Below are 26884 nucleotides of genomic sequence, written 5' to 3' on the forward strand. Positions count from 1 at the left end.
AGGGTCCGCCACCCGCCCGGCCGCCTTCGCCCGGGCAGCAGCGGGGCCTGGCCTCCGGAGACGGGCCCCGAGCGAGGGAGGCCTCTCTTCCTCGGAGAGGTAGTAGCGCTTGTGCGTGGGTGGGCTGGATGCCCAAGAAAATGGGATTTTTTTGGTGGTGGCTGGCGGGTGCTGCTGTCTCGTGGATGCCATCAGACTGCTTTAGACTCGACTGGACTGTAAAGCTGTTGTCCAGGTTTGTCATCTTGGTCGTCTTCCTGAAGAAAAGAAGCTTTCGGGTTAGTAACTGAGCAGGATAGAACATCCTGTATTTTGTATGTAAATTGTGGTCTTTAGAGAACTATTATTTAGAGAGCTCTATTTGGGCATAAGATTCGCTTAATTAAATCCTACATTAAATTTTGTTGCAATAGAATCTATCATTAAAAAGTATTACATTGGACACTTAAGATAATTTAGATGTATAAAATGACTTGGATTTCTTCTAAATAAATGATCCAGTGTTATCATAGATGTAGCCAAAGTGTCCTGAAATACACGTTTCATAAAAAAAGTCTGTTTTATTGTTAAGAAGACTAATGGTATTTTACAGGATTTTGCTAGCATTCTGTTCTGCATTGTTACTACAGTAAATGGTTATAGTCAAGGCCCTTTTCTTGCACATTCAGATAGTATGTGGCTGATTTTAGCAGGAATTAAATCTGTAGAAATGAATTTTAGCATCTACATGAGTGTTTTGAGAACTGGGTACAGAGGGATATGTACTTTTAATGGGACTCTCCCCCCTCCTCTCCCATTTTCTTCGGTGCCATACTTCCTTGCTTCATTGCTTACAGGCCTTAAAGCTTAGAGTAAGGTAATGCTAAATACTGGTCAGTATGCTTTGGATATACAGAGAGATTTTGAAAATGGTTGTAAATTATGTGAAATGATGAAACATGCAGTCTAAATTTTAAAGTTGATCATACATGTAATGATAAACAACTGTATAGACATCTCAGAGTACTCCCTAAAATACTACTTTTGATACGGTAGTTGAGAATGCCTTGCTTAGCTTATTGTGAGAAGACCACCAAGCAATTGAATGATACGTCAGAAATGTGTATCTTTCAGATACAAATAAAGCTAGGCCTCAGTCCTAGAGCCACAGAGAAGCAGACCTCCGTTTCCGTAGAATACTGTGTAGTCCATATATGTACCTGACTTCTTATAATGCCAATAAATGTCAATAAATGGGACAATTTTTCACCTATCCATTCTAAAAATAGTGATTTAGTCTTAATTGGTATTTTGCATAACTTTATATCATAAGTAGTAAAAATTTTGAACGTAACTTTTTTCTGTAGAGTGAAATACCTGTATATTTTGTAATAAAAGTAAGCTCTGAAAACCTGGTGCATGGTCTTTGCTTTTCTTAATTCTTTGCATTGACATTCCTTATTCATGTTGATGGAAAAAATTTATGTGAATTTCAGATACAGAAAGTGTTATGATTGTGATTAGCTGTTATTGTGAAACTAAATGTCTTTTTAAGAAGAAATAATTGTAGATAAAATTTCTTTGGCGTATTTGAACAGTTTGTTCTTAATACAAAATCAGTTCTTTTAATTATTACAATACGTTATACTTGAGTGAAGCACTTTGGATCTCTCCCAGTCATTAGGCCTAAAATTAATGACTGATAATTGCGGCTACGTAGTTGGATCAGTAGCACAGTTAACTGCTTAACAGAGATAGTCAATGTTAAATGGATAGTATATGGTATATATAATTGTAAAATACAGGCAAGGCAATTTTAAGCATATGCAGAGATTTAAGTTTTTTCACAGAGACTCAAATTTTCCACTCTGTATCCTCCTGATACAGTGATGCACAGTGTCTTCCAATTCTGTTTAAACTTTTCTCTTAGGATACGACTTATATGGGCTTTTCAATACCAAAGCAGGCCTTGATTGTTGGATGCAGTCTGTGAACTTAGTGTGAGAGAGGTGTGTGCTTTGCTGAAGTAAGGTCTTATTTATTTGATAACATATGATAAATGCGTGCTGCTCCTCACACTCATTGATAGAAACATGTAATTTCAGATTAAAAAAGAAACTAAAACACTGGAAAATAAATATGTTTCTTTGAAGTGATGAACAAAGTATTAATGTATTTGAAGTAAATGGAAATTTCAGGAGTACAGAATAATGGGAAGACACTGGCAATTCCTGTCTGACAGTGGCCGCATCAGTGGTTTGTAATCTGCTGCAGTGCAAAATACCTTGTACTGGATGAATTTGGCACAGTCAGGCTGCAGAGGATGTTTCTTTCTATTTTTCTTGGTTTTAATTGGTCTTTGGTTTTTTAACCGTTATGTAAATGTGATATCCACTGTTTGGAATGCCTTTTGACTCCTGTGGATCTATTGATCTCTGTGTCTTGAGTAGCAAGGTTCAAGATACACTAGCGTTATGTGAAAGGCGGGAATATTTCCTTTTACTAAATGGCCCACTTCTTAATGTCACTGAATTGCAGGTGTTTGGTAGAAGGAGTGAATGAGAAAGTTTGGTTTATCATGTCTATGTTGTCCTTTTTCCATGTGCCTCTAAGTTTTTGCTTCCAATTTTTTTTCAAAACTACTAAGGCCTCTAATTTTTTTAAATTTCTCCTAATTTAGGTACCATATTGTATTTCAAAGTATTTTCACAAACAACTTCTGAATCCATTCCTGTGAAGACAGTGACTGGAATTGATTTAACACTCTTAGTATCTATTATTCCATTCTTCATCTATCCTGTTCTTGTGTTTGTCATTCAGACTCCATGTAGACTTTCAGGTCTTCCTTTAATGATATCTTTGGATTGGTCTGTGTGCTCTGCATTTGATTGTTACTTGAAAAATCGAGTATGTATGTTTTAATTAAATCTTCTGAAGTATCTCTCTGCTAACCCTGTAAATATCAAAACAAATCTTCAGGGGAATTCCCCCCCGCCCCTGGCTCCCGCCGCTTGTATGGAGTGAATGGATGCTGGATGACACCGCCCCTCTGTGTACCTTGATGGTCTCATTTTTCTGAAGTAACCAGAAAAAGCAATTTTTTTTTAAATGTAAGAATGAGATTACAGTGTACTTTGGGGCTTGTTTTATCCAATATAATGATGAAGTGGAACTGGTTGCATCAAAACTTTTCTTGTTAACTATTCAGCGTTCAGGAAAGATTGGTGAAAAAACAGCTAGGGAGACAACAGTGATGTTGCTTCAGCATCACATGGTTATCCAGTTCTTTTTCACCTTGTACTGAGTCTGGCTGGAATGGAGTTAAATTTCTTCATAGCAGCCTGTATGGTGCTGTGTTTTGGATTTGTGGCTAAAACAGTGTTGATAACACACCAGTGTTTTGTCTGTTGCTGAACAGTGTTTGCACAATTTCAAGGTTTTCTTTCTCTCCCCCTCTCTGCCTCCGCTGCAGTGAGTAGGCATGGGGTGGGCAAGAGATTGGGAGGGCACGCTGCTGGGACAGCTGACCAGAATTGGTCAAGGGGATAGTCCGTACCATATAACATCATGCTCAGCAATGAAAACTGGAAGTACAGGAAGAAGAATGGGAGAGGGGGGTTGGCTTCCAAGGTGGCTGTTTCTCAAAGACTGGCCAGGCATCAGTCTGCTTGTGGAAGGTGGTGAGTGATTTCCTTTGCGTCACGTCCCTGTGTCTTTCCTTCATCTATTAAACTGCCTTTGTCCTAACCCATAAGCTTTGCTCTTTTACTCCAGTTCACTCCGCTTCCTACTCAGGGCGGGGTGGGGAGCCAGTGAGCAGCTGTGTGGCTGCTTGGCTGCTGGCTACATCTGAAATGCAGTCACAGTAACTCCAACAACATTCGAAACCAGGATTCTAGCAACATGGTGTTTGTCACAGGTCTGAATGAAAGCTTGGTTTTTGGGGTTATATACCTATTTGTTTTCTTTTTCATATATAAAGCTATTTGGTTAGGAAATCTTAGAAGGATTACTAGCCTGTTCTTTGAATTACCTTTGTTAAATTCTTCTAGTGTCCTCTTGGACTGGGCAACCAAGATCTGTCTGGTAAATTGAAGCATTCTTAAAGTGTTTGACAGTACTTTCTTGCTCTTTAGAAGTGGTGGATCCTTTTTCATGTTGTCCCATAAAGTGAAGTTTACAGTGTTAAAAATATAAGAAAACTCTCCATGTCTTTAATACTGTTTTTTGTGGTCAAGGATGTTGATGGCATAAAGTGCTCAATGCTTTTTTGGTCAGTTCATATGGAATGCAGTTTCAGTAGCAATGGATAGCTGTTAACAGCAAAAAAAGGCAAATATTGATCTAACTTCACCCTTCCCTTTCAAATGCAATTTTATTTCTTTCTTAAAGCTGTATATAAATCTTTAAAGCATCTTTGATCTGGATCTTGAGCTTATCGAGATCTCTTACTGTCTTTCTCCTGAAATAAAACAGTGGATCTCCTGAACAGAGGCCTACCGTCACACTTGTATGTCAACAAGATTAATCTTCAGTTTTAGAAGTGATATTAGCAGGGGAAGAATGGTCCATCCAAGACTACCAGAAACATTTGTTTTTCTTTCCTTTTTAGAATCTGGATAATAGAGGGCATAATGTTACCAACATTAGAATTGCTTAAAAATAAATCTTCTGATCATGATACAGTAGTCATGTATACTTTCCTCCTTCCTGGGAGGCTGCCATTGATTTGTTTTTCACATCGGGTTATAGAGATTTTTCACTTAAGGAGGTACAGCTGTCTACCTTGCAATGAGATGAGATTACGACAGTCCTAAGAACTACCTATTGAGGAGTTTTACAGATGTTCAGCCATCCATCTGCTAAAGAGTGAAAAGCCCATTATGTTGTCCCTAATTAGTTTTCTAACTTTTTTTACTGTTGTTTGAGGCTACATCAGTATACTTGCTCTTTGCCCCATCTTTAGGGCAGCATTCCTATAGCACTTAGGGATATTGGCAGATGGAGCACAGGGAGATGCAAGAAAAACTTTCTGGATCAGACTTACTGAGAGGCTTACTCCTGTCAAGCCACTGTGGAGATGTACCATAGTGTAAAATTTTCCTCACGTAGGATTTTTGTAATAGGATGCTACTTAGGTGATCTCAGCACTTTGCTTTTGGAGCCCAAATCAGGCCCTGCTCTCTGTAGATAGACTTGGAGAGGAACTGGATTTCAGAAGCAGAAGCCTTGTGTAGGATGTATTGAAATCCAAAGGAATTTAGAAATAATTTCATGAAATAGGGTCTATACGTGCAGGCAGATCTGTGCAACAGTATGTCTGTAAGTAAGACTGTTTGAATAAGAAAGGTGTTGAGTAGATTTTACTTGTTGCTGTTAGCTTTGGACTTCATCTTGTTTTATGTATGTCTCAAAAGGCTAATTTAGTTGTTTATTTTCCAAATAACAATGGTCTCATAGTCTTGGCAAAAGCTTAAAGGCTGAGATCTTGTTCATGTTGAATATAGAAAAGAGATAGTAAGAGTGCTGGAACCTGTGGGGCCAAATATGCTGCACAAGTTAATGTGGTGGTTTTACACTGATATTACTGTTCTCCCTCTGCCTTCTGCTGTTTATTTAGCTTGATTGACACATTCTGTATTATCAGGATGGAGTGAATTACTTATATGCTTGTCCACATATACAGAAGTGATTACACTATGATATTAATAGAAGTGAAAGTAATTAATTTTGCAGCTGCAGATTGTTTTGACTTCATTACTTTGAGAACATGTGAAGTATAAATCACACCTTGTTATGAATTAGTGTTCAAGACTTTGGATCTGAAACATTGGCCCTGATTAGAAAAGAACTTCCTTCTGTACTTCAGGAATTTCCATGCTAACTTAAAAATCCTTATATTTAAAAACAAACTCGTAGTTGCGTGTTTCTAGTAACCATTGCAGTCACTCTCCTTTTTCCTGCTGGGATTCACAAATGAGTGGCACCTGCAGTGTTTCGCAATATCTTTTCCCGAGTTAAGGGCTGTGTATGAACTGAAATCATATTCTGCTGCTCAGTTCTGTTACCAAGTGTCTTTCTTGTTAGGCTTATAAATACATTTCTTAAATGTAAAATTTTTCATGACATGGAAGAAATGGCATGAACTGTTTAGGTTTTGATGCATAGCAGATACTTTTATGAATTTATGAACATTTTGAATAAGAGCAAATGTTAAAGGATTATTTGATTTGGTCTCTTTTGCTTAGAGTTAATGGTTGTATGTGCAGAATACAATCAAGTGGTATATTAACAGTAGACTTGCACTCTGTAATTCAGCTGTAGTCCACTAATAGTTCAATTATTAGTTCATTGTATTTCAATGATCAGTGAATTGTAACTGACTTAATCTTCTGCTTTTTATTCTTTAGTGCTGCAAGTTGATTGAATAAAATTAAGAACATGGACTATAATATGGATGCAGTTCCTTGAGCACCATTTCTTCCAAAGCGTGTATTCTGCAGATTGTTGGCCTGAATGATTGATTGCTAAGCAGCATACACAAGACTAATATCAAGAAAACATTCTGTCTGTTGCTGCTGTGTTTGACAAAACTGGTGCAGAGTCACGTCTTCTGAAATGCAGTTGAAAAAAATGAGGGAAATTTTACCAAGATTGTACTCTGGCCAAGTTAATGATAAAAATAATTCCTTAACTACATCCCCAAAGCAATCTTCTGAGGATAAAACAAATCCATCAAAAGGGGATGATGACCAAAACTGCTGTTACCAAGGGACTGAGGCTGAGAATAATAAGTTGTCACTCATAAGCTGTATAAAATGCAGAAGTGTTCAGAAAATTTCAATGCAAGATATACAAAAGCATAAGAAGCTTGGGTGGACTGAAGACAAAAATTTCATCTGCAAGAAGTGCAGCCATATTACACCACCAGCTTTCCATTTTGTTCCTGAGGGTGCCAATGCTGTAGGCTTTGAAAAACGTGAAAAAAAATCCCCAAGTAAAACCCAGCAAACATTTAAAGTTAAAAACTTTCTGCCAGGTAAATACTACTGTGATAAATGTAGATTTTCAACAAAGGATCCTTTGCAGTATAAAAAGCATGTAGGTCAACATGAAGAAATTAAATTTATTTGTTCCCACTGTAGTTACATATCCTACACCAAAGGAGAATTCCAGAGACATTTGGTGAAACACACTGGAACTTTTCCGTATCAGTGTGAATACTGTGAATACGGTGCTGTTAGACATGACTATATAGTCAAACATACGAGAAGAGTACATGAAACGCCCACAAAACGGCTGTCAAATACTATCATAAACCACAAGCAAAAGAAGCAGAGTCAAAGCACTTTATTTGAAAAGCAGAAATACGATAAAATTCCTTTTCACAATAAACTTTCAAATTTGTCTTCAAATATGGTTTGTGAGATTCCAGATAAAGTAACTAAAACAGTCTGTTCGTCTCATGATGTAGAATGTAGCGTAAACACAGCATCAGTCCAGGATAAAACAATACTGGAGCCATCTGAAATAAGCGTATGTGAGAATCAAAGTGTTGAAGTTGAGGTTTATTCTCCAAAAACAGAGCCTTTGCAACCTGGGATGCCTTTAACAGTAGTTGCACCGTCTGAACTTGTAGTTCCTTCTAATTGTTTAGCTCAGATAGTAGAGATTAAAATAGTGAATGGAACGCAACAGTTGGTTCTTAAACTGATTCCTATGAAAGAAGCAACTTACAAACCTGTAAACAGTGCTGAAGAGGAACTTGAGAATCAAGATATAGAACGATCTGCAGAAGGAGAAAAAACATGTTCTGTATCTCAAAATGAGTTACTAACCATGGAAGTGAATGTAGACAAATTATCCAGTGTTAGTAACCAGCTTAATTTGGATAGTACCTATGACAAGAATTCTGAATGTCTTTGCTTTTCCGATTCTCAACTCTCAGACTGTAACTCTGTATCTATACAGAGGGAAGATGCATCAAAATTATGCTTTCATTTGGTGAAAGGTATTGATGTCCATTCAGGTGTTATAGAACTTTGTTCTCCATCTCTGGTGATGAATGGTACTGAAAAAAAAAGTGATCTTAAATCCTCAAGGTGGGAAGTAGATGGAAAAAATAACTTACGTTATGACTTGTATTGTTATGAAGAAGGTGTGGATATAGCCCCTCCAAAATATGCTATTTCTGAAGAGAAATGTTCCAAGAACGTTTCAGTAGAGGTCGCTCAGGAGGGCAAAAATTCCTCTTCTTCTGCAGTCCTTAAACAAAAGGATACATTGCCTCTAAAGACGGATGACAAAGAATGTGGGAGTCTGCCAGTCAGCTCTACAGAAACACATCTAGCTGGTAAGGGTTTTGATAAAAAATCTGTTACATCTTCTGAAGCAGGAAAAAACTTTCATGTCATTAAAACTCCACCTTGCGAGGACATGACTTTTGGCTTTAGCAAAGTAAAGAGAGCTGAAACCGTAAGTCAAAAGAACAATCTTCTTCTGGAATCGTTAGAACTACAGAAGATGGAAAATAAAGGCAACCCTTTTGAGGGACCTGTTATTTCATCTGTATTTTCTCTTAGCTCTGGGGCTGAAAACGTTCCAGAGGGTGTTAGATGGGATGACACAACATGCAGTAAGAAGCCAGCAACGCTGCTGTGTAGAAAGATTGCTCAGCTCATGTCCGCTGCTGAATCTAACATGAAATCCATGCCTTTGAGATGTCAAGCTTCTAGTAGAAAGGTGCTTTTCCCTCAAGAAAATTCAGCAAGCTGTGGGAGAGTTGTTCCTGCCACTGAAGTGGAACAGTCTGTGTCTTTCCCTCCAGTGCATGGTGGAAGCAGTGTGATTAGTAGCGAAGAACACAGTAAAGATCAGTTGCTTACGTTTGCAAGAACATCTAAAAGCAGGGTAGCTAAAAATTCCCATGTTGCTACCCCAGTGTTTATCCCCAAAGGGACAATGCTGAGAGTGCTGAATGCTACTAGCAGTCAAAAATCAAACGGAATAGAAAACGGGAGTGAAACATCAGCTCCTTCTGCGTATTGCAGTGAAATGTTTCTGCCTCGCCCGGTTCCTGTCAGTGTTTCTGAGACACTTAGCAATAATTTGCCATGTTTGCCTAATCAGAGTGAACTGAATGCTCAGTCCCGAAGTATAACACTCAGGCAAAGACCAAAGCGAGAGGCAAGCGTTAAAAATAATAGCAAACAAACTGGTGTACCGTTTCAGAAAAGCAGTGATGTGAGTAAGCAAAGCAAACCCTATTCAAAAAGTCAACTAGGTCCCAAAAATAAGGTGAAACAAGCAAGCTTCAGGGAACTTCCTAAGAGGAAAACAAGAACTCAGTCGGAAACCAGTTCAGGTTCTGACATGTCATATCTGTTGACAGCAAGACGTCTTCGGCTTGTCCCTCTGAGAATGAATCAGTTGATAAAATGCCCTCGTCGTAACCAGCCAGTTGTGGTACTAAACCATCCTGACGTTGACTCGCCAGAGATAATTAATGTCATGAAGACTATCAACAAGTATAAAGGTCAAGTCCTGAAAGTAGTTCTATCAGAAAGGACAAGTAGTTGTCTTGGTGTCAAACGTTATCGAAAGCGTCTTACTCTTCAAAATGTTGAGACAGGAAACCAAGCAAAAAAGCAGAGTATGCTAAAAATGAAACTAAAAAAGACCCATAAAAACAACTACCAGGTGGTGGAAACTTCACCAGCTGAAACACTTCAGTGTATGTTTAAGTGTTGGTTTTGTGGAAGAGTATATATGGACCAAGAGGAATGGATAAGTCATGGACAGAGGCACTTGATAGAGGCAACCAAGGGTTGGGATGTTCTTTCTCTTCCAGCAAAAAAGCATTAATTGAGAGACTAGGGGGCGTTTCCCTCTTAATTTTAATGAGTGCCACTGAGTTGCTTGGAAAGTAAGATTGAAGTAACTGCTTTATTTTGCCAAACGGTCTCTACTGTTAGCAAAGCGGGAGAGGAGAGCGGAGTTATAGAGAGAAGCTGATAGTGAGGATTAAGCACTACTTTGCACTCTCATGTTTGAAATCTGTATTGGAGGTCAACTTCATCTATTCCATAGGAGAAATTTGAAAAAGATTTGCTATGCAAGCATCTTTCTAGTTACCATTCTCTGTGCTAGGATACTGTGCTGTAACTGGTTTGTGCTAGGTCTATAGATTAAAATCTTAGACTATGAGATCTTTGTAAATTTAACAGGGTTTAGTTTGCTTTATTACAGCATGGTGTTTCAGAGATCGAGCATACGTGTACTGAAAAGTACCTTTGATCCTCTGGGCAGCAAATGTATATCATAGGTTTTAGTGGCAAATTAAGCACCACGCATAAAAAGTAAAACTTAAATGCAAGTACTCTGTTTCAGTGAAACAAAAACACTTCTGCTGACTTCAGAGGAGATAAAAGGGTGTAAATGAAGAATCTGTGGGATCAGAGTTACTCCCACTAGGTCAGATAGCACTAAAAAGTTTAATTTTGTTTAGTACTTAGTCTTTACCTAGCCTGTATTGCGTAGATGTGACAAAGAGAGCAGAACACTGTCAGCTTTCTTTACCATCTTTGTTCTGAGCAGGCAGAGCCAGAAGTATCTCAGGCTTGGACCGATAGGAGAGAGAAGCTTTTCTCTGTATGGTCTCAAGGCTGTTCTGAAATCTAAGGAAGTAACGGCCAAACATGAACCCTCTACCACCACGTGTGTGTAGCCTGATAGAAACACATTTGCAGAATTGGGCATTTGGTTAGAACTCTAGTCGGTACATTAATCCTTATTTATAGGGGGAACTTACTGAAGATGAAGACTTTTCAAAATGAAAAACCATGTTGCACAGCTTTTACATTGACAGTGTTGAACCAGATTTTCAGTGCAATCTTTCATCCTTCTTAATCTTAAGAATTTAGATGTTGTTAGAATATATTTTTTGTAGGTCTCAATTCATACAAGCATGTGCCTAGTTACATATGTATGTCTAACGTGTATCTGCTGACTTCAGTGCAGTGTAAACATTGCTCAGTTGCTTAAACACTTTCCTAAATCGGGGCCAAATTTCAAGTTTTTTAGTGAAGAAGAGGGATGGATGATGCTGAAGTCTAATGTTTCTGTACATGAACAATAGATGTTTTTCTTCATCTTGTCAATTTTAAATCATACAGAATGAACTATATTGAAGCACATTTACAATTACAATAACTTCTTACATTTTTACAAATAAGAAAATCGATACTGACTCTAATGCTGGATGTGTGTTCTATGTTTGAACTGGGACTACTCTTGAAAAACTGGTAGTTCCTAACTCTTTTCACTGTTGGTGCATTTTTGTAAACAGTTTAAGCTGGGAATATTTTTTTATATACTCCAGCAGATTATACATTGTTTTGATAAAGTATGTGTCGTATCTGTATTGAAATGTAAATATTTTAAAACTATATCTGACTGAGGCTTATTTTCAAAACCAGTTAAAACATTGCTTTCCAGTCATTTTGCAATACAGTGTTAAAATCCTTCAGATAGTTGGTGCTTTAAGTCAGGTCTTTTTCACCATGTACACATGGAAAATGTTTGTATCATTTGTATCAGACTAACCTGTTCCACAGAACAAAGTTCCTTTTGTCTGTTTTGTCAATAATAATGAAATTACAGTTCTCATTTTGTATTCAAATGGAATTATATTTTTTTAGATGGGTACACTAGAGGGTTTTTTCACTTCATATACTTTGATGCCAAACCTTACAGTACTGTTTGCATTTTTGATTGTGAAAATACCTTCCATTTTAAAATTCTGGCTTATCACATATAGTAAATATCAAAATTTTTAACATAAAAAACATGGTTAAAATTCCTCCTTTGTTTTAACTCCTTCAGTCCAGGTTACTGTTTGAATTAATTTTGTTTCTGTAGAAGCTACTAAATAAACAGTTTTGAATTTGCTTCATAAGAGTTGTCACTGGCAAAATTAGAACATTCCTCATGAAAGCTGTACTGGGAGGGCGGCGAAGTGTTGCTGCTCAGCATCATAAACGCTAGGTGGTTTAAGTATACTACTAATACTTGTCTTTTGTAAGCAAGTTTACTGTTGTAGTAAACATCTGCGAAGCTTTGTATGTCACTGCCATAATCTGCTATCTAAATTGTTAAGCTGTGTGTTTTTCAGGGGTTTAATTTAGAAAATTTCTTTTGTTTTAACATGAAAACCTTTTGTAAGTTAAATTGCATGGTGGCTGTGAAACTCTTAAAGCAGATTACGTCATGCCTCTTTTCCTTTTTATGAGCTCTGCCAAACTATTTAGCAGCTTCTGTTTTGTTAATTTTCATTATTATTAGCTAATGTCACGTCAGAGTAATTTCTTTCAAGTTTAATAGTCTCAGTGGTTTGAGAGAAATAATTATAATGAATGTTCTCTTGCATTTTGGTGCAGCATTGAGAAATAAAAAAGTTGCAAGGAAATAACAACCAACTGCTAAATTTTTTGAGAGATCATTTGTGCCACTACATGCTACATCATAAATTGGGTTGGAATGTCATGTTTTGGGCTTCAATGTTTTTATTCTTCTTGTTTCTATTCTGTAAGGCTAAAGTAACCGAGGTTTCTTTCTTGGTATATTCCAATTACCTAGTCAAACTTCTGAGTGTGCTTAGAAAGCAAGATTATGGATGCTTTGCAGAAAAATACTGATGTTTGCCTTTCATATTTGTAATCAATTTAGTTAAGCCTTCCAAAACTGAAATTATATGAATAAATATTACCGTATTTTACTGGAAAAATACCACCTTCTTGTCATTTTTGATACACACTAGAACATGTTTTCTTGCTGAGTTTGAAGCACATCTACTGTTCCTACTGATGATTTTTATCTCTATATTTGCACATGGTATGAATTCAAAGGGACTGTTTGCATAATGGTCCTACTATGTAAGTAGTTGAAGGCTCAGATATGGAATACAAGTATCTGCTGCTTAAGCTAACGAATAAGTGTTAAGTAATAGAATTTACATAATTAGAGCTAGCTTTATAATCTGCTTCAATACCTATGAGCACCAGCTGACACCCACTGACTTCAGTGGCTGCTGAGCACAGCTTGTTATTGTGCAAACACACATGCAGACTGAATGAAATTGTTAAACAGTGAATACTCAGATAAGTAGCATTTCATGTGTATTTTTAAAAGCAAGAATATTTTTTTATATGACTGTAGTATGCTTTCTTAGGTTTTGCTACTAACTGAGCTTCAGTGACGTTTAGGTAAGCAAGATTGAGTTTGGTTTTTGTCTTGTGTTAGAAGGTACAGTGCAAGATAAGCAAATTGCACAATCATTGTCAAGATATCAGGAGTCAGTCTCTCTTAACACTTCTCTGTGAATTAATACAATGGCATATACTTTACCTGTATCCTCAAAGTTAAAACAAATGACAAGAATCAAAAAATGGAGTAGATCTGTTATTCTTAGTTGGAGAGAAGTTTTTTAGTGGAGCATTTAGAATGCTTCATAATATTATGGGGAGCTCCTCACTCAAAGGTTAATACAATTTTTGAGACATTTAAATAATTGTTCTGTTTACATCTATACAAACAAATTGGTGACATTAAGGCAGAAAACATGTTTTGCGCAATTTGAATGGATATGTAAGGTAGCATTGTTCTCTCTGGACTCCTGATTTATCCTTTCCGTCAATGAGTGTGATGGGAACATATTTGTAGAAGTCAATGATTTCTTTCACAGAATTAAATTTCTGGGGGGAAAAAGAGAAATTGTAATCAGTGATTGAAAATGGAATTGCCAGATGTTTTTGTCTATAACATTAAAAGACTTGCAAATGACAGCATTAGAAATAGGCAATATTTTGCATAGAATTATGATTAGATTAGGTGGAAGCTATCATAAAAGGAAAAGCACCAGAATTTAATCCTCTTAATTCCTTTGTGTCTCTCTGTCTTGTGTAGGAGAAAGCAGCTGGCTGCTTAGGGCAAAAGGGGAGCACGTCTAAGCCCTGAGAATGCAGTACCACCTGTAAAAGTTTGTGATGGTAGATGTGATGATAGATTTTGAAAAGATGAAGCAACTATAAATCATTACTAACTTTCAAAAGTTACACTTCATTAGCAGTACATGATACTTCACACTGCAAGTTTCTTCGTGCCTTTTTAAATGTACCTTTTATTTTCCCATTCAGTTTACTGAGAAAATTGCTATAAAATCCCTTTAAAGTGTGGAACAAGAAGGTTCTTGGCAGGCTATTAGTCTTGTTCTCTGGTGTTCAAAACAGTGACATCTTCCAAGTCCGTTCCTAAATTAATAAAGGTGTGGTTTGAAATTCCTGAACTGACCAAGCAGTAACGGAAAACTATCCAAGGTATTTATCCTCATCTGTCCTGGTGGGAGTCTCTTAATCCTACCATTCCGATGGTTAGCAGCCCTCAGTTTAAATAGTTTTCTTCCTTGTGTGTGACTTGTAAGCTTTCATCATGCCACTAAGCTGTCATCACACCAGTGTTTCTCCTCTTGAGCTATTCTTTGGACTCATTGGTATTAAATCAATAGAACAGTACACAGTAATGCAAGCTTACTGTGACATTAATACTTATCCTGTATCTATATTCTATCACATTTACTGTAAGCGTGGACATTTATTGTATATGTGATAGTATCTCATGGTAGTCTCTGTCATCTCCACCTGGTCCACACCTAGTTTATAACAAGAGAATCTGATTAAATCTGTGATTTGGTGTAACTGTTCCTGTATTATTTTAAGATGAAAATTATTAGATCTCAAAACTAGTGTGCTATTTTTTAAGTTTTGTTTTTATAATTTTTACTTGTATACATTTGTTCCACTTTGCCATTTTGTCTTTGCCTTATGTTCAAGATCACTATTGCTACTAGAAGTCTAGGCAAAACTGTGGTTTGTATTTCATGCCATACCAAAGTAATCCTAACTTTTTTTTTATTCTCAATTTACTGTTTATTAGCACCAGTTCTTTTTCTGTTTTCTAATGTCTTTTGTTGGTTAGAAAGTTAAAAAGCCTTACTGTAATTATTTATCTGCTTTGGAAATTTAACTTGGCTCCACTTGGCTAACGTCACAGTATTCATCACTGTACCTTTAAGCTGTAGCTCTTTGGTAATGAGGGAAAAAAGTTTCAGCTGTTACTTAGATTTTTTTTTTTTCCTATTTTATGTCATCCTGTACTCTGATTTGAGTTAGTGAGATTTAAAATATTAACCTCTGAGTCTTTTCATGGCTGCTAGAACATGAAGTTGACTTAGACATCATACTGATGAACACTGATGGTCCAGAAGTTTACGTCCTTGGCCCTTTTAATGGAAACCCACACTTTGTTAGGCGTAAAGACACCTAGTGACATAAAGATGAAGAAGATTCAGTACTTCAGAATTGTTCGTTTCCCTTCACTGTCTGAAGAGACTCAAACAGATCTCTGCTGTCTTAGGAATGTCCTATCAGCTGGTCTTCAGACTGTTCTGGGGAGATAGGAATAGGGTCTCAAGGATTGCTCCTGAAAGGTGGTGTTTTGAATTGCATTGGGGTGGTGGTAGGACTCTGGATTACATGTCGCACATCCTGAATGAGAACAGTTCATCCTTGAACTGTCATTTAAGCTGTGGACTCTTTTAGTTGAAAGTATTAGCATCCCCTGACAGGTGTTCACTGTGCCCATTTTCCTGGTGGTAAGTTTTGACATAACACTGTCAGTCGAAGACATTGTGGGAGTGCTCCCTCATCTACTCTAAAGAGTTAGGCCAGTTTAATGGCTGATGAAGGTAGTTGGAGCTAATCCATTTGACTCACTTTGAAATGAACTGAGTTGAATTGATATGACTTGCATGACCAATGTTTTGAAAATGAAAGGTAGCTGCAAATAGTGATAGGGAGCGGTGAGGGTGGAGAAAACATCTATGGCCAGAACAGCGAGATCCGGAGATACACGTCGGGCCGTGCTCTAAGCTTCTGTGTAAAACAGGCACTGAGTTGAAGAGGAGCCTACTTCTACCTTTGATTTTTAGTTACTGCATTGTGAGTTGAGCCTGATGCTGCAGACATGCTAGTTTTGCAAAGGCGATAAGAAAAATACTTAAATTTTGTGTCATGATCAGCTTTAAATGTGAGCAAGGTTTCGATGATCTTCAAAAGAACTGGGTACATGAAAAGGGGCAGCATTACAGGTATCTCTGGATCTTTAATACTGAAAACTGACTGGAGTGGGGGAAGGCAATAGCCAAGTAAAGGGTGCTCAGGACAGCAGTTTTGAATGTAAATGCCTGAATTCCACATATGTCCCATTTAGGGAGCTGGTCTTTATAGCTTTATGTGATTTGGCCTTTAGCGAGCTCAGTATAATATATGAAATATATATGTAGATGTGAACATCTGTGGCTAAATTGCTAGCAAAAGTGCTAGCAGAACAGCTCTAACTGTTTTGGTTTTTTTTTCTGCTTGTATTCATTATATTCCAGCATGATGCTAATTTAGCTGCATGGGACTTCAGCTACTTGCCGTTGATCACCATCACATTGACATAGAAGTAACAATTTTTTGAAATAGACAGAAATATGGTAACAATGCTTTTTTCCCCCTTGTGGCCTTAGAAGGCTATATGAGAGCTAATGATGCACTCATAAAAGTTGAATTACATGCACTAAAAAAAAATTGTTAAAAATTTTTTTGATCATACAAAGTGTTAACACCTCATAAACAGTATATGAAAAAACGAGAGTTGCAATTGGACAGGGAAAACTTTGAATAATTATGTATAAGAAAAAAAGAGTTTTTAATGGTTGGAAATAGACTAATCCAAAAGTGAAAACATGCTGCAGAAATTCAGTAAGATTGAGCCTTTGAATAAAATGAACAACTGAGGAGAACTGTAATAGGTCTGCATCTCTTTGTTCTTGTTTAGGTTGCTTTCTCTTTAGCAGGTGAAGAAGGAATATTCAGCTAATCTAGATAAAGCAGCTGGTCTGTCTGCATTGCATACTGCAAAATGTGGTGTAACAAAGGGTTTCCCTGTGGAGAGACAACGCAGAGCACTCTGGAAAGCATTTTAATAGGCATTGGAAAATTATAGGCAGCAATTTTGCTGTAATTCATAGCCTTAGAAATTGTTTTCACCTTCCTGAGGTAAGAACCTTAAGCGAGCTGCAGAAGTTGAGATGACAGTTTTCAAGAAAGAACGTTTTTGGGGAATCCTCTCAGACTGCCTGAGATGGAAGTAGCTCTGCTGCGCAAGGTTGGTGTCATTGATTGTTCATTATTGCACGTGTGCTTCATGCCCAGTCCAGTGTTAATTTTATTTTCATGTCTGCTGCTGAGAATAATGCATAGAAGTGGGAGGCTGTCATTTCTGTGGCTCCCCAGTACTACACGTTGCTGACTAGTAAAACAACTCTGAAATTTTTCTGTTGTAGTTGATCTACAGGAGGATTTCTGAATTCAAGAGAAAGAATACTCAATTTTAAAAAAGAAGGCTTAAAGTAACATGTCATGATTACAGATTTGGCCTGGTAGAGCCAAGTCTTAGATATACTGTTGGTTATTAACTAGGTGCTTGAAATCCTTATTCTGGAATTGTAACTTTCCAATTTGACTGTTGTTGGTCCAGACCCACCGTTTCTGTGCACAAGTTGGAACATACAACAAAGTCATATATTTTGGTATTTCCTGAGATGGGAGGGATTGTGTTCTCCTTCCTTTTAGTTCAGTAAAAATTCACATATTTGGGTAATTTTCTAGTTGTCTTAATTGTTAAATCTGTTAAAATGATGAAAAATTAGTTTTATGTCTTTATTCTGTAGTGTACCGTACACATACTACATTATCCTGTAGTGTACCATATTTAAGTTCCATTCCATTTTTTTAGTCAGTCATTGTTTCTAATCTGAGCCTTTTTTTGTCAGGGCCGTTACAGGAAGACTAAACAATGTAAGAACCACAGAAAACTAAACTTGCTTTCTCCTTAAAACTCTGGGAAATTATCTGGGAGGTTCAGTTCGGAAATGCAAATGATGTTTTACAGATGGTTCACTACAGCAATGCCAGGGTGATGGTACCAGCAGTACAGTTCTCAATTTGTTCTACCCTTCTGCTTCCCAAACTGTTTCAGTGTGTTTGAACAATGAAGGATTTTTTTTTTTCCCTCGTTACTAAACCAGTGTTCCTGAAGAACAACTTGCCAGTAAACCTTGCCCCTCACCTCTGAAAGCTCATGAATCCTATCCCACATTTTCTAATAAGAATCCAAATGTAAATCTTGGACCTGCCAAATTTATCAAGTTAGCTTGGGTCAGTTTTGATTTCAGTTGTTTTAAGTCTATCTATAGAAAAGGTAAGATTTGAAAGTATTGGCACGTGTGAAAAGGACATAATTGAAGATTCAGCTACAGAGGCTTTGCTGCTCCACCTTAGTTGGATTTCTGTCTGTCATTTACATAGCTAATAACCCTCATAGTTTGTTACTCTGCTTTTTTGCTGTGCAGCTGGTCTTCCCTTATGCTGAATTTCATGCTTAGCTGAGCATTCTTTAAGTTTCTTTTAATTTTTTTTGTATCGCATCTTTGTAGAGATGACTTTCACTTTTTCACACAGGAAAAAAAAGGTGAAGACATGCAGATACAGTAATTGTTATTTAACCATATAGGTAGAATAAGAATTAGACTCTTATCGTGAATATAATTGAATTTAATGATGTAAAAAAGCATTGCTAATCTAAAAGGATTTTCTAATTCAGATTTACCATATCTGAAAGACTGATTGGTGGGGACCCATATGATTTAATTGCTTCTGAATATCCATGACAATTTTTGTCCTATTTCCTCATTTTTTTTTAAAAGGTACTGATTCCCCTTTTGCTATATGAGAGACAGACAATAAGAGATATGCAGCAATAACAGCAACAGGCCATGCTGTCAGGTATGTGGAGTTGTATATATTTTAAAATATCCGCTTATTATAACAAGTTAAAAAATACGCTAAAATAATATGTATAGTTGGAAAGGGAGGGCTTTTCTTTCCCCTTTACTTTGCAGGTGTTACTTTGAGTAGGTAGAAGTATTGTAAGTACTTAGAAAATTTTCACATCGATTTAAATCTGAATTTGAGCATGGTAGGTAAAACTCAGTTTTAAATTGTTATCTTGAAGTTGCTTGAAACTTTTAAAATACTCATTTCAAGTATGTCTCAAAAACTTTAATGAAACAGCAAGTTTGTTATGTGGGAGAGTTTATAACTAATCTTTAGTATTAAGAACTTGTGAAGTGTGACATAAAAGCAGTAGATTATAACATTAGATGGGATTTTACTTACATCATCTCCTCTGAGCCCTGTTCCCAGTGCGTATTGTTGGCTCTCTTCCAGAAAACGTACTTTAATGTTGTATACTCTTCTTCCATAATAGACAACCAAAACATATGGTTCAGCATTTGATTTCTTTGAACAATCTCTAACCAAGAATGTCTCATCCTGTATGACACAGATTTAAAATATGGATTGTATGGTTAGTTTGCAAAAAAACTTGTAAGCCATTGTGGACAGTTTACAGATGTTTTCTCCAAGAGTTTACACCCCCGATTTTGAGGTAAATTGTACTTACAGTGTTTTCCTGTAACAGTGCCTTCTCTGCTTCGTGGCGATCATATTCTCCAATGTACCATTCATATTTGTTTAAATCCTTAATTTTAAGATAGTATAATCAGTGTGTAGAAACTAACCACAGCTGGCAGAAGCAAAAGCCGGTGAAAACAGATTCTATCTAATCTGCATTTAAAGCAAGTTTAGCACAGTTTATAGAAGTAATTGTAATGCATCTATATCGAGAAGTCCGGTGAGGAAATCTGAATCAAATTAGACATGTAAATTCTTATCTGTGGTTTCAAGAGCTCACACTGGACTGTTTTCAGGGGTGCTGAATACCCATAGCCTTCAGACCATTTAACTTCTCCAGGAAACGTTTTCAGTAGACAGCAGTTCTTATGGTCTGTGTGGGCCCTATAGCGATAATCCTGTTTTCTAAAAACCTGTCTCCTTATGAAGTGAAGCGTTCTTTACCTTTTCAGTGGGTTGGGGGAGAGATTGCATTTCCCATTTTATAAGTGAATGTTTTGATTTATTTTTGCATGCTGTGTATGGCGTAGGAGGTGGTGACGTCTTCACTGACAAATTCTCTACATTTAACATGGACCCTGTAAAAGTAAATTCAGAAGGAAAAACGTATTTTTTAAACTTAAGTTATAGTTTCATTTTACCCTATCAGTTTTACTTAGTAAGACTGAGAATAGCATTTACAGTTTAGAAATACAGTATTGTGATATTAACCTTTAAAATTTAGAGCTGTCAGTTATGACTGGTGGTGTGCTAATGCAGCACCAGTGATTTCAAATTCATGCCCCAAGAGATTTAACACATTAGTTCCGTGATGTTTTTTAATGGACATCACTCTGCCAGGTTCTTGCGCACATAAACATAGCAAAATATTAAAGATAAACTAGTAATAAAATAGCAAATGCTAAATAAAAGAATACATATAGGGCAAGTGTAACGGTTCATTCTGTTCTACTTTCACGTTTTGAGCCCCTTGTATTTGTGTTGGATCAGAGCTGCTGTTATGTTGCATTATATTAAAGCCCCTTATCCCATTGCCAGCTAGCATTGTTTCCACCAAGCTGTTGAAACCTTAAAGGATTCAGACGTTCTGCCATGCTGATGAATTTCAGTCTGCTCTGTGACTTGTTTCAATTAAGAAATTTAGGACCAAGAAGGGAGGTTGCTCTTGCATTAAGAAAAAGATGAAGGTGGTCCCCCGCTGCGTGCTCCTGCTCCATACAGCACTGCTGAGAAGGCAGCTGCCCGAGGGAGCTTAATACTGATAGATGGCTGAAAACCATCCTCAAAGCAAGTGTGGCTTGCAGTATGTAGATTTAGGGCTGCCATTTACCAGCCAGACCCAGCTTGCCACATCACTGGGGAGCTGTGCCAGTGCAGGGGATGGGGCAGGAACACCAAGCGTGGGTTAATGTGGGAGGCTCAGGCAGGCTGGGTCAGATGAGGATGCCTGAGAAAAGCAATGGTGTGCTTTCAATGTACAGGTCGAATGCAGTTTGCAGGTACACAACACGGGGAAAAAATCGTTAACTGAAGAATAAAATACATCATATCCTGCTCTACCACAGAAAGCATTTTTGTTTGTTTCGTGCAATGCTGGTGGGAGAAATGACCTAGTGTCTATGGTAAGAATAAATGAGAAAAATGTGATTATCGATGGCTTCCATCTTTTCCTTCTGGTTACTGTCACAAGAGACAGTACTGTTTGCCAAAGCGGTATTTCATTATGTTTTATCTATTGTTCATGCTTTATCAGTTTATTATTTTTCTGCCCATACATACCATATGACAGAATATTAAAGAAATTTGACTTGGAAGATATTCTTTCACAGAAGAATAATAGTTTTCACTGCGTTTCACTGTTTCATGCATACGTGTACCATGTTCTGGTTTATAACAGCACTACGTTTGTTTTTAAGATGGTAAACAACGTCCACTGATCTCAGTAGACAAACAGCCATTATCTTCAGCAGGCAATCAGTCTGTTCAGAAACGAAATCACTGTTCAAAGGGTCTGGGACCAGACATGCACAGTCTGTTTCTGCAATCAGTTTATGTTGTCAAAATGCGAATACGTCACTGTTCAGCTTAATGGATCCTGATTTTGGCATTTGGGTTCACATTGCATTTTTGTCAGCTATCCCCAGATACTTTATTTTTAAAAAGAGACCCCACAGCTAGGACCACGTTTGCTTTGTGACCGGTGCTGTGTAAGTTCTGTAGAATTTTTTTTCTGGTATGTCTTAAACTGTGGGACAAGAAGTGGAAAATTCTCTTGTAGTGCTCGTGGTTTGGGCCTGGCTGGGATGGAGTTAACAACAGCTCGCCGAGAAATTAAAGAAGAATGTTTTAGATTTTTGAACAGAAAATAATTTGTTTTCAACAATAAAAGCTAAAAATATCTGAGAGAGAAATACATACTTACATAGGATAAGAAAGGAATATTTGTATAAATTTAATAAAATTAAAGTTTCTTCTTTAAATATATTTTATTCCAAACACGGACTTGAAAGGAAATTGTAGAATAGCAGGGGGAAAGGCCACTTGTTTGTTCTGTCCCTGTTGTTTCATGAAGACAAGGAATTTACAGAAGGAAAAGGAGATTGTGCTGTCCCAGAGAGCCTGAATGACCAAGAGCAGTAGTAGGGATGGTAGGAAGTGTCTGAAGTGGAGATGGCTGTGGGGCACCTAGGAAAAAGGCTGAGAGACTGCTGAGAACAGCAGGAAACAGGGACCTAGATGAGCTTTGTGGTTTCTGTAAAGACAGATGTTTAGTAGGTGTCCAGAAGAGAGTATGTGGAATTGCACCTCCAGCACAAGAAGGATGTTGTTAACCAGAAGTGGCTCAGTGGAGGGCCACCACCAGAGTCAGGGAGCTGGAGCCTGTGAAACAAAGCTGGCGGAGGTGGGCTTGTTTAGCCTGGCAATGACTGAAGTTAAGGCGAATCCTACTTTATCTGAACAAATAATACAGTCCATATGTTCTTCCTGGTGTTACTTGCTTTTACCATAAATTCACATTATGCAATTCGTAGGTTCTTGGCACAGCTTAGGGGTTTTGATACAAAAGGGCATTTGCAGAGGCAGTTAAGGGAAAATATAAAAGTATAGTAAGTGTAGTCAAGGACAGTAGGAAGTTACCATCATGGATGATTCCTATAGCTCCTTGGTCCCCAAAACCCCTGGGTCTCCTAAGGTACGAACCCTTTTTTTAAGGAATGGAGGTACAGCATGAGCTAACTTGGCTGGTATGTTTTAATGACATTCAAAAAACCAAAAGACCAAGGTCATGTTATTTACAGGTACTCCATCTAAGGTATAGATACACCTCTTTATCAATTAATCTGTTTATGAAAGACAAATATATCAGAGTTTCCTTTATAGCATCTTTTCTCTTTAGTATGCATTTCTGCAAAAAGAAATCATATTTACATAACAATGATAAGTGTTTTCTCTTGCTTGCACAATTCTTATCATGAAGTTTGGCTAATAAAGGGATTTTGCTTTTCAAAAGTCTGTAAGTAGATGCCGGGGTGTTTTTGTCTCTTTTGGGTTTATAGAAATACTTTTTAAAGCAGGTGTAACTATATTGAAAGGTAGGGATGAGCCACATAGAAATTTTGGGTTAAATACTAATGAGGCCATATTTTTCTAAAAGAAATTAGGTAGAGGGGTTGGTGGACAACAGATACGATATGATATGACAGCAAAAAGCTAGCACAACTTTTAATAGTGTTTGTAGAAGTATTGTCTTCAAGATTAGGGAGACAGCGTGCATATGAATCAAGTGATACTGCTCATGTGTGTTGCATTCAGTTCTGGGAATCCTAAAGAAATCCAGGGAAAATGAGCAGAGGGACGTTGCCACAGTTCCCAGGCAAGCTGTACCACAAGCTGTTTCTTGGCAGGGCACCCCACCAATGTTAATGATGGCTTCCAGTCCGTTCCCTTAGGTAAAACCACACAGTCCAGGGGATGTCCTATTCCCAACCATAATAATTTGACAGACCTGCCTGATAATGGCACCTACAAGTCCTTCCCTCTAGGAATCTGGGATAAATCTAAAGCAATTTCTTCAAAGATCAGTGTGTTTGTTTAAACAAAGGCATTAAACCCATAGTAGTTGCTCTATAATGTCCTGAACATCTGTAGCTTCCATTTAGCCCAGCTGAGTGCATCTCTGCCTGGAAAAGCAGAGACTGTTGTGCTCACAGCATGCTCTTTCTCTGTGGGTGTCTCTAAATTGGCATGCCCGATTTGTCTTCTCTTCCTCTCCCCATTGTCCTTCAGTGGCTCATCCAAATCCCCTTCCTTTCCTGGGTGTGGGGGTCTGCAATGGTTTAACACTTGCATTCTAGGTTGGGCATTTCTTAGCTTGAACCAGGCATGGGGTACAGCCAAGCAAGTAACTCTCTGCTTGTTTCTTCACTGTTATTGACTGTGCCATTGTTTTACTTGTTTTCTGCTTGCTTGCTTTAACAATCCCTTTGCACTAACTCCATGCATTGAAAATCCCCAGTGCAGACATACCACATAGAAACATGAATCTGTTTCTTATTTATCCCTGCCTGGTTTAGTTCTCAAAGCGATCTCTGGTTCTTACCTGAGCTGCAAATGCTTTTAGAGCTCTGCGTACATTGAAGGCTAGGAGAAAGCAATGAATGAAAGTAACGTCAGAAAAATATTTATGTTAGTGGCAAGTATTTAAGTAAGAGTCAAATAAGAATGCAGCAATGCATAGCTGTGCTTCCCCAGAATACCCCTTCTTCTCTCTGCAGATTGCAGCTTTGGGCCTTCCTGGGTTTCAGGTGGTAATTTTGTATTTAGCATCTTTTGACAGATTTCTCTCCCATTAACTTCAAAAAGTAGCTGGTGAAATCATGTAAATTTTTACTCTCCACAAGAGTGGCAACAGTTTCACATTTTAACTGCATGTGTAGCTGAAGCACAATTTGCTTTTGTTCATTTTAAGCCCGTTCCCTGCTAATTTCACCTGATGTTCCCAGTCCTTCTGTAGGAAGACCCAGGGAGCAGTTGTTCCCTGTCCTTTCTGATTTTCTAGACCGCTGCTGAGTACCCAGCTGGTATTTTATTGTGCTATTAATTAGAACGGTTACACTTGGGAAGAGCACCGACCAAACTTCACGTAACAGAGCCACTGGTACCACACAAGAAGAAACAAAATACTAAGGATCACAAATACTGTCACATTCACTCCAGACAATAATTTTATCGTGGAGAAATGCCATCATCGTAAACAAGGCTAGATGAGAGATTCAGTATTTGTCTAGGAAAGTGTGAAATCATTCATATACTTCCTATACTTCATCCTACACTTTTGGCTTTTGTTGAGTACTTCAGGAGGATACAGATTTTAAAACACATTTAGAAAAGAAAGATTTGTGTAGGTTAGAAAAGAAAAATAGCAACCATGGTGGATTTCTATGGAAGAATAATTGGCCTTTGGAAGGCCAAGTATGTATTCTTTGTATATAAAAATAGAAAATAAGGGGGAGAGGAAATGCTGAGACTGGAGATGGTAGAGCTTCTTTATACAGTATATTTAACACCCTATCACAGAAAGTGAGGCAAAAATGTAATACAGTAGGATGCTATTAAAGATAAAAATTGAATGTGCAATTAGAATAGCTTGAAAGCAATTCCCAAAGATGGTTATTGTCATGCGTCAGGGCAAAACATAATATATCACTACATGGCATCAGAAAGTGGTATCATCTTACTTTTATTGCATAGTGAAGTATAATTTTCTAGGGTAGAATGTTTAGTCCTTGAAGCATCCAGTACGAACTCATGAAATTCTTATATTCCTACCTGGCTTCACGATGATGCTTTGGTTTATACTGTTGTGCTCGAAAAGACATTTCAGGTTTCTTCCCCAAATCTGTAGCTACTAATAAAAAGAATAAGAACTTATTATTTCCTCTTATGTGTAACTTTGACAGTATCTAGCAACTACTGTGAAATAAATTAACTTAATTAAATTCATATATGAGGGGAGGCAGTTCAATAGAAAAAGCTAATAGGCTACAATCAGTCTGGCTTAAATGAGTCAGCTAATGATTTCAGTGGGAAACATTTATACTAGTACTGAATGTTACATGGTGAACGTTACAGGTTTTGCTGATGCCAAATATGGCTTAACATAATGGTAAATAATGCAGAATGCTGTACTAGAAGTATTTAGAGGGTTGATAAATCCTTTATATAGGACAGGATAGATAGGCATTGAATGTATTAATGCAGTTAATACTATTTCTAGCTGAAAATCAGGAAACTGCCTTAATCTGCAAAAGGAACTGCCAGAGGGAATTCTGAACTCATTAACACAGAGGTGTAAACAGCATAAAAATCATGTAGCCTGTATCTATCTTCAAAGTATTTCAGAGTAATGTTTTTTTTTCCATGGACTTCCATGCACACATACACAGCGAGAGGCTTAAACTGTTTTTTCCAAGCTGTATGTACTTCTAAAGAATTGACATGTTTTTAAAACCTTTTTTAAAAAAAAAACACCTGTTTTTGTAGCTTTAAAAACCTAAAGCATTAAAAATCTTTCTTTAAAAATTCTCACCCTCAAATTGCAGGAGAAGAGCAAGATGGAGAGAAGGGAGATATTATCTGTGCAGATCCAGTCTTTTCTTTTCAAAATATCCTTCTCAGTTTTTTAGGTTCCAACATTCTTATTTGCCCCAGGACCTTAAGACTTTGATTTGCTTAGAACAAACGTGGTACCCTGGTTCCCCAAATAGCTGTAGTTAATGCCAAGTTAAACTCCTTTTTTCCGCTACATCTTCCACAACTGTTGAGGTCACCCTAAATCTCTCTATTCCCAGCAGACATATACCTGGGGGATGTCTCTTACTCATTTAAATACAGAGCCAGATGGCCTAATGCTACACAGCAGGATAGATGTCAGGTTCCTATACTGATTACTTCAGCTGGAGTTTTAACGATAGAATATTTTGTTCTTGGAATATGAAGGAAAGACAACAAATTAATATCATATTATTAAGTACTAACCTTGTTCTCTTCCAGGTGCCTATATAAAATGATAACATAGACAGTAAATATTTTTCTTTTGATTACAAACTTGAACTTACCCCAACAGACCCAATTATCTTTTAATTTTAAAAAAATTTGTAGACATTCAATCATTAATACCTGATCACTTTGTCAAAAACTCAGGCTGAATGTTCATCTCGGTCAATGAGATTCTCAGACAATGAGAACCAAATTTTTAGGGGTATAAGTGA

The 26884-nt window shown here is 37.4% G+C and overlaps 1 protein-coding gene across 1 annotated transcript; it reads left to right on the top strand.

Annotated features, from left to right (window-relative positions):
• The first annotated feature begins 6393 nt into the window (after positions 1-6393).
• Positions 6394-12505, top strand: ZNF518B (zinc finger protein 518B). The gene has a single exon (XM_009328856.1). The coding sequence runs from the start codon at positions 6598-6600 to the stop codon at positions 9841-9843; it is 3246 nt and encodes a 1081-aa protein (XP_009327131.1). The 5' UTR covers positions 6394-6597; the 3' UTR covers positions 9844-12505.
• Positions 12506-26884: the final 14379 nt, after the last annotated feature.

Source organism: Pygoscelis adeliae, unplaced genomic scaffold (genome assembly GCF_000699105.1).
Source record: "Pygoscelis adeliae isolate BGI_AS28 unplaced genomic scaffold, ASM69910v1 Scaffold66, whole genome shotgun sequence".
Taxonomy (NCBI): domain Eukaryota; kingdom Metazoa; phylum Chordata; class Aves; order Sphenisciformes; family Spheniscidae; genus Pygoscelis; species Pygoscelis adeliae.